Here is a 19,986-nt window from a genome sequence, read left to right as displayed (position 1 = left end):
GCAGGCCGTTGGAGGATTGGAGGGAGCGGGCTGGAATGTGCAGATAGACAAGATCAGAGATTGCTGTGAAGTAATTTGTAGGTCAAGCACAGAATTTTTAAGTTGATCCTGAAGCGATTGGGTAGCCAGTGGAGGGCTTTACAGAGGGAAGATAAGGAAGCTCTGTGATGAGAGAAGTTGATCAATGTGGCTGCAGCATTCATTACTGATTAACTGGTGGGGGGAGGGGGTGTGGGGGGAAGCAGTATACAGGGAGGCATGACAAAAGGAAAATGAAATAGTCCAGATAGGAGATGACCAGGCCATGGATGAAGAGTTTGGTGGTGTCAGGGAACAGATAAGTAGGACCTGGAGATGTTGTGAAGGTGGAAGTTGCAGGATAAGGTAATACTTTGGATGTGGGGTCCAAAGGAGAGAGCTGAGTCCACACTGACAGCTAGGCTGTATCATACACAATTCACTTTTCCTCTTAAGTTTTTTCCTAGGAGATAAGTTTTCATCTTCTATTTAAAATAACTTTTCAACACTTTGCAACTGAAAAAGTACCAAAAAAGTAGGTGAGAAAGCATTATACAATTATTTATTATAAAAGTATTTTCTCGCTTGCTGGTGGCCTAGAGGGCATTTTATTGATAAGATTTGAAAATATCACCTAGGAAAAAAGGCAGGAGAAAAAGTTAAATTAAAAAAACCTTCAAACCCCATAAAGCTTAAGGTCCGTACACACGCCGGACTGGAGGCAACGACGGGTCCGTCGTCACCTCCCGCTGGGTGGGCGTTCCAGCGACAGCCCGGCGGATCACTCAGAAACAGCCGTATCAGTCCGCCGACAGACTGTACACACGCCGGACTGTCTGCTGAAAACCCGCCCAGGGGAGGTGACTACAGACCCGTCGTTGCCTGCAGTCCGGCGTGTGTACGGACCTTAAGTTTCAACTAAAATGGTGCAAATACAGCGCAGCAAATGATGAAGCTGAGAGCTATTATTATTATTATAAACCATATGTACTTTTTGAAGTTGATGCAAGTGATGTGTCTCAAAAAAATTTGACCCTTCCAGTTTACTTCTGAGTTACAGACCCTCTTTTTTGTACCAAGTATTGGGCCAATCAGGGAATGTAAAAAATAAGAAAAAAAGACTCCTCAGCAAGCTGGAATTGGAAATTGGAAAACAGAAATCTGCGAAATCAGCAATTTTTAATGGCAGAAATTGGAATTTCTGTGGATTTGGAAATTGGCATTTCTGACCATCCCTAGATTTTAAAGAGACAGGCCAGGTTCACAGTAGGACGTTATGTTATTATGCGAAGTTAAGGTCACTAAGTAGATTTTACCGCAAGGCACCTGGATTCACAGTAGTTAGCGTTGCGGACACATTGAATTACTTTGCGTTATAGCTGTTGACGTCATTTTAGTGCATCTTTAAAGTCGCAATAATAATGCCTATAAATTGTTTTTTTTTATACAATTAGTTTGTGGTTTTGATGATCTGTGATCATCATGGAGGATGATGAGTTGCTGTTTGGTGGTGGTGCACTATTATTTTTCATGCACCTTTTGTGGCGACACCATAGGAGGAGGTACTGGGTGCATCCCTTTCTTACTGTGAGTCTAGAGAGGGGGCATTATAGGATAACCAAAGTGACGTGTGACATGATGAGATAGACATGTGTATGTACAGTGTCTAGCACACAAATAACTATGCTGTGTTCCTTTTTTTCTTTCTCTGCCTGAAAGAGTTAAATATCAGGCATGTAAGTGGCTGACTCAGTCCTGACTCAGATAGGAAGTGACTACAGTGTGACCCTCACTAATAAGAAATTACAACTATAAAACACTTTCCTAGCAGAAAATGGCTTCTGAGAGCAGGAACGAGATAAAAAGGGTCAATTGTTCATAGATTTTAGCTCTGGTATTTTTCAATGAATGTGTCATTGAGCAAAAACAATAAACCAGTTAATACTTGAAAAGTAGATTTAAACATAAAATAAAACTGTGGAATATCTTAAAAAGTCATTTTTAGGTGAAGGAAGATAGATACAATCATTTATTTCATTAGTTTATTTTCGCTTCGGGTGTTCTTTAAGAATCTTTGTTTCCTGATTTGTTATCTGATCCTGCCAAGTTTTACAACTACACCAGAATGTCTGTTGCGAGGTATTTTTTCTTTTTTTGTGTGTGTTTTTATGTACTAATTTTGTTCAAATTTGTATTATTGTAGCTTTAATAAATTATTGGCTATAGTTGGTCCCGATCTTACAAAGCGTCCCATTAATTTTTGTTCAGTTATTTCTGCTGAGGAAAAGCTTTTGCAAACTTTTTGGGCTGAGAGGATGGCATTGTGGGCTGAGAGGATGGCATTGTGGGCTGAGAGGATGGCATTGTGGGCTGAGAGGATAGCATTATTTGTGGGCTGGGAGGATGGCATTGTGGGCTGAGAGGATAGCATTGTGGGCTGAGAGGATGGCATTGTGGGCTGAGAGGATGGCATTGTGGGCTGAGAGGATAGCATTATTTGTGGGCTGGGAGGATGGCATTGTGGGCTGAGAGGATAGCATTGTGGGCTGAGAGGATGGCATTGTGGGCTGAGAGGATGGCATTGTGAGCTGAGAGGATGGCATTGTGGGCTGAGAGTAGTGTTGGGCAAACACCTAGATGTTCGGGTTCGCGAACGTTCGCCGAACATCGCCGCGATGTTCGGGTGTTCGCGCCGAACTCCGAACATAATGGAAGTCAATGGGGACCCGAACTTTCGTGCTTTGTAAAGCTTCCTTACATGCTACATACCCCAAATTTGCAGGGTATGTGCACCCTGGGAGTGGGTACAAGAGGAAAAAAATATTTGAAAAAGAGCTTATAGTTTTTGAGAAAATTGATTGTAAAGTTTCAAAGGAAAAACTGTCTTTTAAATGTGGAAAATGTCATGTTTCTTTGCACAGGTAACATGCTTTTTGTCGCCATGAAGTCATAAATGTAATACAGAGAAGAGGTTCCAGGAAAAGGGACCGGTAACGTTAACCCAGCACCAGCAGCAGCACACGTGATGGAACAGGAGGAGGAGGCGCAGGAGGAGAAGGCCACGCTTTTTGAGACACAACAACCCAGGCCTTGCATGAGGACAAGAAGCGTGCGGATAGCATGCTTTTTACCGCCATGCAGTCATAAATGTAATAAAGATGAGAGGTTCCATAAACAGGGACCGGCAACGCTAACCCAGCAGCAGCAGCAGCACACGTGATGGAACAGGAGGAGGCGCAGGAGGAGAAGGCCACGCTTTGAGACACAACAACCCAGGCCTTGCATGAGGACAAAAAGCGTGCGGATAGCATGCTTTGTACCGCCATGCAGTCATAAATGTAATAAAGATAAGAGGTTCAATAAACAGGGACCGGGCGGCAACGCTAACCCAGCAGCAGCAGACGTGATGGAACAGGAGGAGGCGCAGGAGGAGAATGCCACGCTTTCAGGCGCAACTCAGGCCTTGCATGAGGACAAAAAAATTTGTGCGCAAAGCAATGCAATGAGTAGTTTTCAGGACACAATGGGCTATTCGGAGGAGCTATTCCCACCCCCACAATCTTCTACCTGTGAAAGGTCAATGGAACAGCCACAAATGTTGTGCCCGGATTCACAACCTTTTTCTGTGGAAAATGCACCTCGCACTGAAATGCAAGGCGAGGCCGAGGATGAACATGACGTCAACAACTCAACATGATGCAAAATGGGGGCAGAACAGAAAGCTGCTTTCAATGTTTTGAAGGCCTTAATTGCCTCCGGTGGCCAGTTAGATGCATCATTCATCACACCCAAATCCCAGAGCAATGTGTGCAGGAATTTGAATCGCAGGAGGTGTACCGAGATCATCTGGACAAGTGACCAAGTGACCAAGTGACAAGTGACCAAGTAACAAGTGACGAAGTGAAAAGTGACAAAGTGACCAGTGACAAAGTGACAAAGTGACAAAGTGACAAAGTGACTGACAAAGTGACAAAATGACAAAGTGACAAGTGACAAAGTGACAAGTGACAAGTGACAAAGTGACAAGTGACAAAGTGACAAAATGACAAAGTGACAAAGTGACCAGTGACAAAGTGACAAGTGAGAGGTCGTTCTGGGGAGCTCTACTCCACTGCACACAGTCACATATGAGGAGAGGTCTCGTCGGGACTGCTGATCCTCCTCAGCTTGCTCAAAGCCTTGAGGGTTCCTGAAGATCCTCTGCTTGAAGTTCGCCGGGGTTCAGCTTGGTGCCGGGGTCGGCGGCGTCCTCCTCACTCCAACGTGGCAGATCTTCTGTTGAAGGAAAAAAAAACAAACATTTTTTAAAGTCCAGTACCACTTCTGAAGGACTCACCAAGAGATGCAGGAGCGCTTCAATCTAGCGCACCATCGCTCGCTGGGTGATGTCCCTCCCTACGCGCTGGAATTCTACGCTGCACATGCTAGCACGCTTTTGCGCAGTGCCGAGGCGCATTCCAGCAGCGAGCTACCAAGCTTTTATGGATCTGATTGGGCCACCATGTTGGATCTCTGCCAAGTCCTCCAAAATTTTGAGCAATCCACGTTGCTTGTGACTGAGCAGTGACAACTCTACAGTCAGCATTACAATACCACTGCTGTGTTTACTGAAGAAATCAATGTTGAAGATGGAAACCGCTGGCATGATGCAAGTGGGGGAATCTGAAGATGAAAACGATCAGCGTGATGATACCAACATCAGGCAACCTGCCTCAGGAAACGCTGGTCCCAGCTATGACAAAGAACAGGACGAGGAACAGCTTGAGTTGGAGCAGGAATTGGATGCCCCCACTGCCGAGGGACAGAGCGGTGCACGTTGGACTTCCACAATTTAGCGGGAATGGACAGCAGAAGAGGAAGAAAGTGATGCTGGTGACGAATATGGTGCATCACAACAATCACAACGCTCACAAGAACATGAAGACAGAGGAGTCTGGCAGGATTCTCTGGCACACATGGCTCAATTCATGCTAGACTGCATTGAACGCGGCCCGCGCATTATTCACTATTCATTATTATTCATTATTCTGGACAACACCAATTACTGGGTTTATACCCAGTTTATACAAACACAATGTTAAAAAACTGATTGAAGAAAGTGTCAGACAGGTCAAAAATGGAACAATTCCAGCAGGCCCTTGAGGATGGAGACTTTAGAGAGGAGATTGACATCCTCCTCCTTCTCTAGCCAGTTGTACGCCGACAGACTGACTTCAGCAAAACCAGGAGGACCAGGAGGGCAGCAAAGAACACAAGCTGCTGCTAGTGCCCAAAAGGGAATGGTATTGGCAGTGTCCTTGGAGTGGGAACATTTTCTGACACCCATGCAGCAGCCCACAGAACAGCAATCGGGCAGTTCCACGTCCTCCAACACCAATCGCCTGAAGAAGATGGTCAAGGACTACATGTCAGATGGCGTAGCTGTGTTGAACAATCCATCTGCAGACAGACGGTGAGTGTGACAGCACAGAAGGACCATGGCAACTCACTCATAGTACCACTGTTTGATAGTGCTGCCCAAAAAATTATATGGATCCGTGGACCCGGGCAGTACTGGGAAGTGGGAATGCAGATTTTAGTACCTAAACACACGATACAACATGTTTTCCGGGGTCGGACTCTGAGGCACATACAGATGGTCCCGATCATCATCCTCATCATACAACTCTTCTCCTGAGTCTGACCCACCTACCACCTCTGCCACCCCAACATCCCCAGACACAGACCCCTCATCGTCCTCAACATTAACTTGGGATGCTGGCCTGAGCCCGACCTCCTCTTCCGCATCAGGCCCCATCATCTCCTCAATGGCAGCCCTCAATAATTGCTCTGGCGCCGGACCGATGGACACAACGTTCTCCTCCGGGGAGGGCTGCTGCTGACCACTGGCTGCTGGGGTGGATGTTATAGCTTGCGTGGGGCGTTGGCTGTTGCTGTTGTTGGGAGTGCTGCTCACAGCGGAGGTCTCTGAGGAACTCATGGTGAGCTCATATAGTGGTTGACGTTGAGTGGAGTATTACTGATCCCAGCAATATACACACTGACTGGCAGAGTACGCAATGCTATATAGTGGTTGACGGTGAGTGAAGTACTACAGATCCCAGCAATATACACAGTGACTGGCAGTACAATGGTATGGGTGGGTGAGCAGAGTACTACAGATCCCAGCAATGCTATATAGTAATGGGGTGACTCAGTGAGTGGCAGTGTACTACTGTTCCCAGCAGACACAGAGTGGCAGTAAACACAATGCTATATAGTGTGGCTGAGCGAGCGGTGTACTACTGTTCCCAGCAGACACAGAGTGGCAGTAAACACAATGCTATATAGTGTGGCTGAGCAAGGTACACAGAGTGGCAGTAAACACAATGCTATATAGTGAGGCTGAGCGAGCTGTGTTCTACTGTTCCCAGCAGACACAGAGTGGCAGTAAACACAATGCTATATAGTGTGGCTGAGCGAGCGGTGTACTACTGTTCCCAGCAGACACAGAGTGGCAGTAAACACAATGCTATATAGTGTGGCTGAGCAAGGTACACAGAGTGGCAGTAAACACAATGCTATATAGTGAGGCTGAGCGAGCGGTGTACTACTGTTCCCAGCAGACGCAGAGTGGCAGTAAACACAATGCTATATAGTGTGGCTGAGCAAGGTACACAGAGTGGCAGTAAACACAATTCTATATAGTGTGGCTGAGCGAGCGGTGTAGTACTGTTCCCAGCAGACACAGAGTGGCAGTAAACACAATGCTATATAGTGTGGCTGAGCGAGCGGTGTAGTACTGTTCCCAGCAGACACAGAGTGGCAGTAAACACAATGCTATATAGTGTGGCTGAGCAAGGTACACAGAGTGGCAGTAAACACAATGCTATATAGTGTGGCTGAGCGAGCGGTGTAGTACTGTTCCCAGCAGACACAGAGTGGCAGTAAACACAATGCTATATAGTGTGGCTGAGCAAGGTACACAGAGTCGCAGTAAACACAATGCTATATAGTGTGGCTGAGCGAGCGGTGTTCTACTGTTCCCAGCAGACACAGAGTGGCAGTAAACACAATGCTATATAGTGTGGCTGAGCGAGTGGTGTACTACTGTTCCAAGCAGACACAGAGTGGCAGTAAACACAATGCTATATAGTGTGGCTGAGCAAGGTACACAGAGTGGCAGTAAACACAATGCTATATAGTGTGGCTGAGCGAGCGGTGTAGTACTGTTCCCAGCAGACACAGAGTGGCAGTAAACACAATGCTATATAGTGTGGCTGAGCGAGCGGTGTAGTACTGTTCCCAGCAGACACAGAGTGGCAGTAAACAGAATGCTATATAGTGTGGCTGAGCGAGGTACACAGAGTGGCAGTAAACACAATGCTATATAGTGTGGCTGAGCGAGCGGTGTACTACTATTCCCAGCAGACACAAAGTGGCAGTAAACACAATGCTATATAGTGTGGCTGAGCGAGGTACACAGAGTGGCAGTAAACAGAATGCTATATAGTGTGGCTGAGCGAGCGGTGTACTACTATTCCCAGCAGTGACACAGAGTGGCAGTAAACAGAATGCTATATAGTGTGGCTGAGCGAGGTACACAAAGTAGCAGTAAACACAATGCTATATAGTGTGGCTGAGCGAGCGGTGTACTACTATTCCCAGCAGTGACACAATGACTGGGGGGACCCTGGCTAGCGTGGCTGGAGCGCGAACTACCCTGCCTGCCTACCCAAAGCTAAACCCACAGACAAATGGCAGAGATATGACGTGGTTCGGGTATTTATTTACCCGAACCACGTGACAGTTCGGCCAATCAGAGCGCGTTCGGGTCCGAATCACAGCGCTAGCCGAACGTTCGGGGAACGTTCGGCCATGCGCTCTTAGTTCGGCCATGAGGCCGAACGGTTTGGCCGAACAACATCAGGTGTTCGGCCGAACTCGAACATCACCCGAACAGGGTGATGTTCTGCAGAACCCGAACAGTGGTGAACACTGTTCGCCCAACACTAGCTGAGAGGATAGCATTATTTGTGGGCTGAGAGGATGGCATTGTGGGCTGAGAGGATGGCATTGTGGGCTGAGAGGATGTCATTGTGGGCTGAGAGGATAGCATTGTGGGCTGAGAGGATGGCATTGTGGGCTGAGAGGATGGCATTGTGGGCTATGGCATTGTGGGCTGAGAGGATGGCATTGTGGGCTGAAAGGATAGCATTGTGGGCTGAGAGGATGGCATTGTGGGCTGAGAGGATGTCATTGTGGGCTAAGAGGATGGCATTGTGGCTATGGCATTGTGGGCTGAGATGATGGCATTGTGGGCTGAGAGGATGGCATTGTGGGCTGAGAGGATGGCATTGTGGGTTATGGCATTGTGGGCTATGGCATTGTGGGCTGAGAGGAAGGCATTGTGGGCTATGGCATTGTGGACTGAGAGGATGGCATTGTGGGCTGAGAGGATAGCATTGTGGGCTGAGAGGATGGCATTGTGGGCTGAGAGGATGGCATTGTGGGTTATGGCATTGTGGGCTGAGAGGATGGTATTGTGGGCTGAGAGGATATCATTGTGGGCTGAGAGGATGGTATTGTGGGCTGAGAGGATATCATTGTGGGCTGAGAGGATGGCATTGTGGGCTGTGGGCTGAGAGGATGGAATTGTGGGCTGAGAGGATGGCATTGTGGGCTATGGCGATGGCATTGTGGGCTGAGAGGATGGCATTGTGGGCTGAGAGGATGGCATTGTGGGCTGAGAGGATGGCATTGTGGGCTGAGAGAATGGCATTGTGGGCTGTGGGCTGAGAGGATGGAATTGTGGGCTGAGAGGATGGCATTGTGGGCTGTGGGCTGAGAGGATGGCATTGTGGGCTGAGAGGATGGCATTGTGGACTGTGGGCTGAGAGGATGGCGTTGTGGGCTGATAGCTTTCCATGTTTTCGTAGCATTGCTGCTGTGTCTGTGTGTTTGTTTATTTTTTGTTGATATGTTATAATTACATTGATAATGTCTTTAGCAACATATGGCAAAAGGTGTTCTGGAACTGCATTCAGAAATGGAACTAGGCCAATTGCAATTTTTTGTCTGGCTGTCATCTGGCTTTGACTTTGCTTCCATCGATCCATAAGTTGTTCAAATGCAGACATCATACTAAGATCCATTTGTCGCATTGCTGAAGTACTTTCCCTTGTATATCTTTTACATACTGATGTTTCTTCTTGAGTATTTGATGTTGTTTTGTCTGGTTGTTGTGTTTCATGACACATATCTGACCCAGTAGGATTACTAGTGATGTCATCATTATTTTCTGCTGTTTTGAGTTGTGGAAATAAACTATCCTCAGTCCTATAGAAATGATGATAAATAAATTAAATGTTTATGTGAAATACATCACCTTCCATTAAGGACAATCACATAAATAATACTTACTGTCTCACCTCAAAGCAAGGTTTTAAAAAATCTAGATTCATAAAGTGGCCATATGTGTTTGTGCTGGATGTTCCTGCACCACTACGTTCTGCATCTTTCTGTTTTTCAAGGTCCCGTTCATAGTTGTCATGTAGTGACCACCATCGTTCTCTGATGTCCAAAACTGTAATAAAATATAGTTGTTTAATATTTAATATTATTGCAATTCTTAACAATTGTAATGTTATTGCATGATCTTTAATCTATGGTCGAACAATACAGGGGCAAAAGTACTTCAATATATATATTTTTATCAGCTAAAAACACCATCCTAATTTTTTCTATTATCTCTGCAATGCGACTATATAGGGGCATATTGCGCTACCACAATCACAGATCATGTCATTTTCAATACCCATAATTCTATGTAAAACACCCAAAATTCAAGGCAACTGTATATGAAGTGCGCACTTCCTGTGGGACTGTACAGATGGTAAAGACGCAGCCAGCAGCAAAATGCCGAAGGCAAAATTTACAGCACAGGAGGAATTGATAGCAAAGGTAAGACAGTAATGATGCTTTACACACAACGCTAATATCATATACACCAAGGTGTGTACATTACAATCATCTTTATAATCATAAATATCATATTAATAGACCTAAAGTAGATGGTAATGCAGACATGTGTACTGATGATGTTTTACCTTGTTATACCCAATACAGACGATGCTGCGCTAGAAATATGACAAAGTGAGGACAAGATTCCAGAAGCAGCATATAATGCTAACCATACAGGACCATTTCCTTCAGACCACCAACAAGTACCACTCCATTAACACCATACAAAAGAGGTGGATCAACCTAAAAAGGCGCGAGGGCGAGTGGCTTAATGAAAAGAAGTTAGAAGTGGAAAAAGGTAGGTGATGCGCACTTACAAAACATGTACAGAAGCATAAATAACCACTTGATGCATTATTTAACATGGCATGACAACAGCATATTTGTATTTTTCAAAATACAAATGAGAGAGGAATACAGAAGAAGTCTAGAATTTGGCGAACAAGACACATCAACACCCCATACTCCGCAAATCCCAAACACCCCACCACTACAAATGTTCAGACGAAGAAGGCACCATTTGCTTTTCACCAACACCACTGATGCCCGTTACATCGGCTAATAACCAATCAACCACTCTAAATACACCCAAGAGCACTTTTACATGGGACGTTTCTCCATGCAACACTGATAATGATGCAGAAACCAATGATATTAAATATGTCACCAACACACAAACCAACCAACAGGAAACACTGGCTCTTTTAAACATTCCAGAAACACAACACTTGGAACCAGACCACACACTGGCACAACCCAGGGATGACAGAAATGTTGTGGGTGTTTTGCAGGAACAGATGGAACAATAATTGTCTCGTAAGTGCTAAAGTCATAAGTACAGGTTTAAAAACATTACCAAATAATTGTGTGTGCATCTAGAATGTACAATGCTAATTTATTTACATGTATTTTTTTCACAGATGTAACTTCAAGCAGTGAAGACCAATTTGCATTTGCTGTGCAAATGTTAAAAGGCATTATGGTTAGAGATGGCGCGAACGGTGCCCGAACCGTTTGCCGGCGAACATCTCACCCGTACTACTTCCAGGTCGCTATGATCCGGAGTAGTACGCCTGCGCTGGCCTGGCAGTGCGCGTCCTAGGTCTCGCTCCTGTTGCACTTTCTGCGCATGTGCGTGATGTCATGAGTGACGTCACGCTCATGCGCAGAGAGTGCCCGGCAACAGGTGCGCGATATAGGACTCGCACCGCTGAGCCAGCGCAGGCGTACTACTCCGAGTCATATGACCCGGAAGTAGTACAGGTCCCAGAGAGATTCGCCCGGCGAACGGTTCGGGCCATCTCTAATTATGGTCTGCCTTCAGGACATTCAGCAGGAAGAAAATCATTTTTTGTTTTGTTACGTTTATAAGTTAAAACTTGTTCTTATTAAAAAGTTATATATTTAATGTGGTTGGAATATAAAAATGTTGACCTGAAAACTATAATAAAAGTAAAAGAAATAAATTGGGTGAACATAAGTAAACACAGTGCTGTTACTGCTATGCGACGATAAGGTCGCATAAGGTAAGTTAACAGTGATAATGCCATCAAAAAGGCGCATACACTCATCATGCTGATCTTTATTAAATACTATATTATGCCTCTATAAGGTCGCATAGTTAGCCTTTTTTTAGAAAAAAAAATTATATATACTTACTTTTTACAGCTTTATTAGTTTGACTTGCCCAGTCGTAATAAAATGAGGCAGTTATTTACTCCCAAAGCACACAACTAGCCGCATTGTCTTGATATTTTGGATGTTGTTTGTCAAATAGCTGTGGGTGGGATTGCATCCTTGCAATTAAATCATCAACATAAACAAAAAAAAACAACGTTTTTTTTACGACCACTGCCACACCCACGGCCACAGACACCAGCAGACAAACGTTTGCCATGACCAACCATTATTACAACCAAATAAACAACCCCACAAATTGAACATTTACTGTATAGGCGGAGCTAGCAAACATAATTAAACACACATGGTGTTAACATAATGATCCGCCACCAAAAAAAAAAATATTTTGCTAACTCATTCAATTACCTTGTGACCATTTAAAGAGACTCTGTAACAACAAAAACCTCCCCTGGGGGGTACTCACCTCGGGTGGGGGAAGCCTCGGGATCCTAATGAGGCTTCCCACGCTGTCCTCTGTCCCACGGGGGTCTCGCTGCAGCCCTCCGAACAGCCGGCGACAGAGCCGACTGTAGCTTCAATATTTACCTTTGCTGGCTCCAGCGGGGGCGCTGTGGCTGCTTTCGGCACGGAAATAGACGGAAATACCCGATCTCCGTCGGGTCCGCTCTACTGCGCAGGCGCCGGAAACTTGCGCCTGCGCAGTAGAGCAGACCCGACGGCGATTGGGTATTTCCGCCTACTTCAGAGCCGACAGCCGTCAGAGCGCCTGCGCAGGAGCCAGGAAGGTAAATATTATGTCACCGCTGCACGGAGGGCTGCAGCGAGACCCCTGACGGATGGAGGACGGCGTGGGAAGCCTCATTAGGATCCAGAGGCTTCCCCCACCCGAGGTGAGTACCCCCCAGGGGACGTTTTGTCGTTACAGTTCCTCTTTAATACATACCAAAAAACACCATATATGTGTGTATGCATAATTAACAACCCATCTACCGTATCTATGGTTACAAAATAACTACAACATTTTTTACATTATTAAGACGCATGCGTCAGTTTAAAAAAAAACAAACAAAAAACATTACTTAGCATGTGCAACGAGTCAAACGCAGATAATAACATGATTAACGCACTGCATGCAGTACTGTTAATGTGCTGCATTGCACTACAACGCAACATGTGCACTGTGAATGCACAATTGACTTTGCATTGCAGTGCGGTATTGTGCGTTACAAAGTGTTTTAACATGCGACTTTAACGTCCCACTGTGTGTGAACTTACCCTCACTGAAGCGAAAAAAGAAAAAAAAAATATGATATAATGTTTTGTATGTGTAGCACAGCTAAGAAATAAAACATTAGGAGCAGAGACAGAAGTCTAATATTGTTTCCAGTACAGGAAGAGTTAAGAGACTCCAGTTGTTATCTATGCAAAAGAGCCATTGAGCTCCACGACTTTCAAAGTCGCAGAGAGCTATGTCTTCTGAAGCTTGTTATCTCAACTGTCAGTCACTGTATTGTTTCTTCTTCTGCAGAGGACAGGTCAATAGTTCACGGACCTGCTCTGTAACATCATTTAGAATGCTGAGTAGTGTGTAAACTGCAAATATTAGATAATAATGGAATGTTATAAGAAACACTATATAACTGAAAATAAAAATATGAGAATATTTTCTTTGCTACTAATGTAATGTTATAGTAATTATGGCTCAGGGGAGGCGGGAAACAGTGGAAAGGGGCACTACCTGATCCAGCTGGCCCTCCAGATCAGGCAGTATGTTTTTGTTGTTGTTTTTTCTTCTACAGCTTTGCCCCCAGCTCTCGTGTAGATTTTTTTTTCTCATCCTTGCCTGGAGTTTCCCTTTACCCTTTAACCTCCTTGCCGGTTATCACGAGTCAGACTCGGAGTGTAAAAAACAAGCCAGGAGCGGTAACCCTGAGCATGACTCTTGGTAGCCGCCGGGAGCCTTGTGCAGAGCATAGCGTGCAGCGTAGGTCTTCACTCACATCCCCAGAGATTCAGCTATTCTCCTTCCTGTCCTCCGAGGCTTTGCATCCCCCAAGTGAGATCGCCGTCTGTCATCATGACGACAGACGGCATTCTCACTACAAATTTAAAGTGCCACCTAGAGGACAGAGGGAGAACTGCACCGCTGGATGACAGGAAAGTGAGTAAATGCTGGGGCTGCTGCAAAAAAACTGCACCGCTTTAAGACCCTAAAATCCGGAAAGAATCATACTGCAGGGGTGGTGGTGGTGGGGGGTTGTTAAAGGCTAATAGGCATTCAGCTTGCTTGATTTTGTTTGTATAAGCACATGCATATTTGCAGCATGAAAAACAAGAAGTAGTTGGGTAAGTTACGCCACAGTTTACAAAGTTCAGGAAACCAGCTGGTGATGTTCATTCTGTAGAAGTCAGCCCACGGGGACTGAGCAGCTCGGTAGAATCAGTCATCCAGCATGGAAACTGCCAAAGTATTTCTGCTGTCACTCCTCATCCAGGGTAAGTTTTAGTGATTCTGCCCATTGATGCATTTTCAAAGCCCAACTCAAGGCATTAATGTTTGCTTGTTCTTATCTGTGCATAACCTAATCTGCTCGGAGTGTTACCAGGGTGTAGCATTAGCCATAGCAGCTGCTATGGGGCCCTGGAGCAGAGGGTGCCCAGGTAGTACTTGATATATTCCCTATTAACTTTCTTCTGTTCCTCCACTCTCACTTTGTCTCAGTGTCCATGGACTATATGCAGTGAAGAAAGCATAAGAATATAAATGCCCTGTTAACTCATATCCATAGGGTAGGGGCAGGTGACATTGCTCAAGAGTGTCTACATCCAAGGGCCCCCGAAAGTTTTGCTCTGGGTCCCCATAATCTCTAGCTATGCCACTGAGTGTTACTGTACATGCACTGTAAGAGGAACCTTACTGAATGTAACGTAGGGGTCGTTCTGGGCTCGTTCACACTGAGGGCGTTTTTGCCATTTTCTTGCCGCGTCAGTTTTTTCAAAACCTGACTAAAACCGGTTACATCATGCTTTGCCATGGTGTAATTCACATTGGAGTGTTCTGTTTGCTGTCAGGTCAGAAAAGCGGTGCTTGGGCCATTTTCGAGGCATTTTTGCTGTAATGGGAGCAGGGGCTTAACTAGAAATCACTGGGCCCCCTGCGAAAATGAGGATGGGGCCCCCCACAGGCGCCAAATAATCATAATGGGGCAGCGTTTCACTATAAAATAATCCTAATGCAGCAATGTTTTACCAGAAATTAATCGTAAATTGGGCAGCATTTCACCAGAAATGAATCGTAAAATGGGCAGCATTTCACCATAAAATAATCGTAAAGTGGGCAGCATTTCACCAGAAATTAATTGCAAATTGGGCAGCATTTCCCTATAAAATAATCGTAAAGTGAGCAGCATTTCCCCATAAAATAATCATAATGTGGGCAGCAGTCACCAGAAAATAATCGTAAAGTGGGCAGCAGTCACCAGAAAATAATCGTAATGTGGGCAGCAGTCACCAGAAAATCGCAATGTGGGCAGCAGGCACCAGAAAATCGCAATGTGGGCAGCAGTCACCAGAAAATAATCGTAAAGTCGGCAGCAGTCACCAGAAAATCGCAATGTGGGCAGCAGTCACCAGAAAATCGCAATGTGGGCAGCAGCACCAGAAAATCGCAATGTGGGCAGCAGGCACCAGAAAATTGCAATGTGGGCAGCAGTCACCAGAAAATCGCAATGTGGGCAGCAGACACCAGAACATCGTAATGTGGGCAACAGTTACCAGAAAATCGCAATGTGTGCAGCAGTCACCAGAAAATCACAATGTGGGCAGCAGTCACTAGAAAATCGCAATGTGGGCAGCAGACACCAGAACATCGTAATGTGGGCAGCAGTCACCAGAACATCGCAATGTGGGCAGCAGGCACCAGAAACTCGCAATGTGGGCAGCAGTCACCTGAAAATCGCAATGTGGGCAGCAGGCACCAGAAAATCACAATGTGGGCAGCAGGCACCAGAAAATCGCAATGTGGGCAGCAGGCACCAGAAAATTGCAATGTGGACAGCAGGCACCAGAAAATCGCAATGTGGGCAGCAGACACCAGAAGATCGTAATGTGGGCAGCAGTCACCAGAACATCGCAATGTGGGCAGCAGTTACCAGAAAATCGCAATGTAGGCAGCAGTCACCTGAAAATCGCAATGTGGGCAGCAGGCACCAGAAACTCACAATGTGGGCAGCAGTCACCAGAAAATCGCAATGTGGGCAGCAGTCACCAGAAAATCACAATGTGGGCAGCAGTTACCAGAAAATAGCAATGTGGGCAGCAGTTACCAGAAAAAAAAAATTGCACCTGTGAAAAAAAAAAACAATTCACTCACCTGGCAGAAGTCTCCTCTCCCGGCATCTGGCTCGCAGCTCCCAGACGATCCTCCTGCAGCACATCTCCCGCGCTGACAGGCAGAGTGCAGGGCTACGGCAAGATGGCTCCCGAAGCCCTGTACTGGAGACATAAATAGTCTCCAGTGCAGGGCTTCGGCAGCCATCTTGCCGTGCTCTGCCTCCCGGGAGACTGCAGGGCTGCGGGGAATGAACTGGCCCGGCGTCTATTAGACGCTGCGGCCAGTTCCACACCTGGCTGGGGGGTCCCACAATCGGGGGCGGCAGCGCTTTCCCCACACACGGCTGGCGGGCCCCAGAGGGGAGGGGCCCCGGGCTTCCCTGTGGCCGATGGGGTTGCATCCCCAGTAGGTACGCCAGTGAATGGGAGGTATAGGAAAAAACGCAAAAAGGCTCACAAAATCGCTTTGTGCATCGAGTTCTCGTTTTTAAGAATATATTGTATTTATTCATTTCCAGATCAAAGAGTTCACTTCCTGAACTGCGTCAGGGAGTGAATTAAAAAAACGCTCAGGAAAACCACTTACAAAAAAGCTTAGCAAAAACGCCCAGCGCACAGAAATCGACGGAAAACCCTTAGAAAAAAGCGTCAAAAAACGCCCAACACGGACGACCATGAGAACGGAACGCAATGTGAACGAGGCCTATCACAGCAAGATTTTTTTTTTAAGTGCTGCTGATTTAATGCTAATGCAATGCTATGGGGGATTTTTATAAAATCACACCGCTTAAGTGAGATCAAACATAGCATTACATTAGCAAGAGCTTTTCAAATCACAGACGCTTAGAAAAAGCTCTTGCAGTGTGAACCAGCCCTAAATGACAAAAAAATGCTTATATTTAATTATTTTACAATGTTTATTTAAAGATTATTTAGTCAGTGTTTGACCATTGTAAAATCTTTCCTCTCCCTGATTTACATTCTGACATTGATCTCATGTGGTGACATCTTAAAGGATACCAAGGGGACATGAGACATGAAGAGATAGACGTGTGCATGTGCAGTGCCAAGTGCACTAATAACTGTGCTGTGATCCTTTTTTTCTTTCTCTGCCAAAAAGAGTAAGGGCCCGTTTCCACTGTCACGGAAACGGCCGCGAATCCGCAGAGTTTCCCCGCAGGCAAATCGCGCAGGGAAACTCTGCCATAGGGGATAACGGCGCCGCCAGCCGAATCGCTTGCAGTAGCGATTCGGCCGGAACCCCCTACAGAATTCACGGCAGAGGCTGCAATTCCCATAGCCGTGCATGGCACGGCTCATGGGATTCACCTGTGATCCCGCCCACCCGCTCAGTGCCGGCGTGCGTCTACGAGACGCACGCCGCACTAGTGGAAACGAGCCCTCAAATATCAGGTATGCAAGTTTCTTTCTGGATTGGGACTGGATCGGACTACAGCGTAAGCATCACTAATAAGGAATTACAACTATAAATCACTTTCCTAGCAGAAAATGGCTTCTGAGAGCAGCAAAAGAGATAGAACGGGGTCAAGAATTCATAGATTTTAGCTCTGGCATACTTAAAGTGGTCTGGAAGTCAGTATTTCTACTTTGCTGTAAAAGATTTCTCATCTCACAGCTTTAAAGCTACTATACCTCAAAACATATTTTTAGCAGAAAATCGCTAAAATGGTTAAACAAAGCACTTTGTCCTGCAATTCAGCTTCAAATCCGAATTCAAACTGGAGATAACAGTATCTTTGTTTACATTCCAATGTTGATACATTTGTTTGTACAAGTAAAAACACTTTCTGAAAAGCTAGCTGTCTCTGCTTCAGGCACACACAGAGTTCAGAACAACTCATTAGAAGATTTTAATATATAATAAAAAGCAGCTAGAATAAAATGCAATGACAGCTTTCAGGGAAAGAAAAACTACACTTTGGAAACTTGTAATTTGCAGACAGACAATATTACTTGTGCACAAAAGCGAATATGATAACTATGAGTAATAAAAAGTAGGAAAACACATTTGTATTGAATGTTATGACCGAGTTTCAGACCACTTTAAATCAATGTGTCACTGAGCAGAAATAATGAAACAGTAAAAAATTTAAAAAGAGGATTTACATATAAATTAAACCTGTGGGATGCCTAAAAAGTCGTTTATAGGATAGATACAATTGTTTATCTAATCAGTCTATTTTCACCTCAGGGTCCTTTAACTGCTGGGAAGGTGCATCACTGCAAAGTGTTTGTTGCATGTTCTGAAGTGAGCAGAAACAACACATTGTCTCCCAGAGTGTACTGGGGCTGAAGGCTGTGTAACATCGTAGCCTAGGCTACAGTAAGCATCACTGGGAGGGCGGGGTTACAAACCAACACATAGCAATAGATAGATATAGAAAGTGTTTTTTTGTACCCTGAATAATGTACTATACTCCTCTATTCATTGTTGTGGTGTTTTTTAGACAATATCATAGCAAAAAAAAAGTACATTTAGTCCAGAATAAAGTGTGCTATAAATTACCTTTTTTTGTCACTGTAACTTACTGTAACCAAGGATGCTCAAATCCGAATTCGGGGATAGTTGCTATCCGGATTTCACCCAGTTACCTGTGCAGTCATGCTTACCTGTCTGATGTGTTCTTTGGTCCGTCCCTCGGCACGTGGACCACGTCATGGGAGGCGCTGAGGGACGGACCTAAGAAGACGTCAGATAGGTAAGATTACCCCCCCACCCCGCACAGGTGATTTGAATTTAACCTGATGAAATCCAGATAACAACTATCTGGATTTCATCCGCGTCGGAGTTGAGCATCACTATTTTCCAGGATTAAAGTGAACCTTAAGTCAAAAAAAAAATGAGTTTTACTCACCTGAGGCTTCCCTCAGCCCCCTGCAGCTGATCGGTGCCCTCACCGTGTCTCTCTGAGCCTCCCGTCCCCGCCGGTGTCTACTTCCGGTTTCGCCGTCAGGACCCGACAGGCTGGGAACGCGAGTGATTCTTTGCGTTCCCAGCCACAATATCTCCCCCTATACTGCTGCTGCAGCCTTCCTTGCTGCAATAGCAGTATAGGGGGCGAAATTGTGGCTGGGAACGTGAAGAATCACTCGCGTTCCCAGCCTGTCAGGTCCTGACGGCGAAACAGGAAGTAGCCGCCGGCGGGGACGGGAGGATCGGAGAGACACGGCGAGGGCACCGATCAGCTGCAGGGGGCTGAGGGAAACCCCAGGTGAGTAAAACTCATTTTTTTTTTTACTTAAGTGCTTCTTTAAGGTTCCCTTTAAGGTATGAGACAAATGGTGAAGATGTAACACTGTGGTTGCAAGTTTTTTGAGCCAGATGCCCTTTTGAGACTTGAAATGATGTACTGTTTTCCCTGAATAAAAGACCTTGTGGTCTTAAAACATTAGCTACATGTTTTAAAAAATATATATATTAAAAAATGGCTTAATTTCCCACATTAGTTACAACAACTAGTGCTTAAAAAAGCCATCTTGCATAATATTGCATTATCCAGTTTGATCTGTAAGCGCAACACTACTGTTTTTAGAGTACACAGTTCACCAGAATTATACCTTGCAAGCAAGTTCTCATGAAATTCACCTGCTTTCAAGGGTAAAAACAAACCAAAACAATCTCCACTGAATTGTACAGCTCAGTGACTCATAATAGCGCTCAGAAGGAAATGAGAGGACATCTATTGACCTTTTCAAGCGAGGGTTTGTTCTAAGACCCTATACTAGTGTGGCTAATCTATAGTTAATGTTCCTCTTTAAAGTGGACCTGAACTTTTGCGCAGGACAGAAGAAAAACATAGAGAAATGCACCCTGGATGTATTTAGAGAGTTTAGCTTGTCTATTTCCCCCTCATCTAAGCCTAATTACAACTGTAATTTGGTCTCTCAGCTGTGTCAGCTGGCTGCCTTGGCAGAGCAGCTAATTTGTAAATGCAGGATGTTAACCCTATGTCTCAAAGCAGTAAGTAGACA

General features: G+C 45.3%; 1 protein-coding gene across 3 annotated transcripts in view; it reads left to right on the top strand.

Annotated features, from left to right (window-relative positions):
• The first annotated feature begins 14,080 nt into the window (after positions 1-14,080).
• Positions 14,081-19,986, top strand: part of LOC137560928 (uncharacterized) — a 121,286-nt gene continuing 115,380 nt past the window's right edge. For all 3 annotated transcript variants that reach the window (XM_068272110.1, XM_068272111.1, XM_068272109.1), the window contains exon 1: positions 14,081-14,157. In XM_068272110.1, the coding sequence (XP_068128211.1) occupies positions 14,115-14,157 (43 nt within the window). In that variant the 5' untranslated portion in view covers positions 14,081-14,114. The remainder of the gene's footprint in view (positions 14,158-19,986) is intronic.

Source organism: Hyperolius riggenbachi, chromosome 3, assembly GCF_040937935.1.
Source record: "Hyperolius riggenbachi isolate aHypRig1 chromosome 3, aHypRig1.pri, whole genome shotgun sequence".
Classification (NCBI taxonomy): domain Eukaryota; kingdom Metazoa; phylum Chordata; class Amphibia; order Anura; family Hyperoliidae; genus Hyperolius; species Hyperolius riggenbachi.
This window is presented reverse-complemented; position numbering and strand designations above follow the sequence as displayed.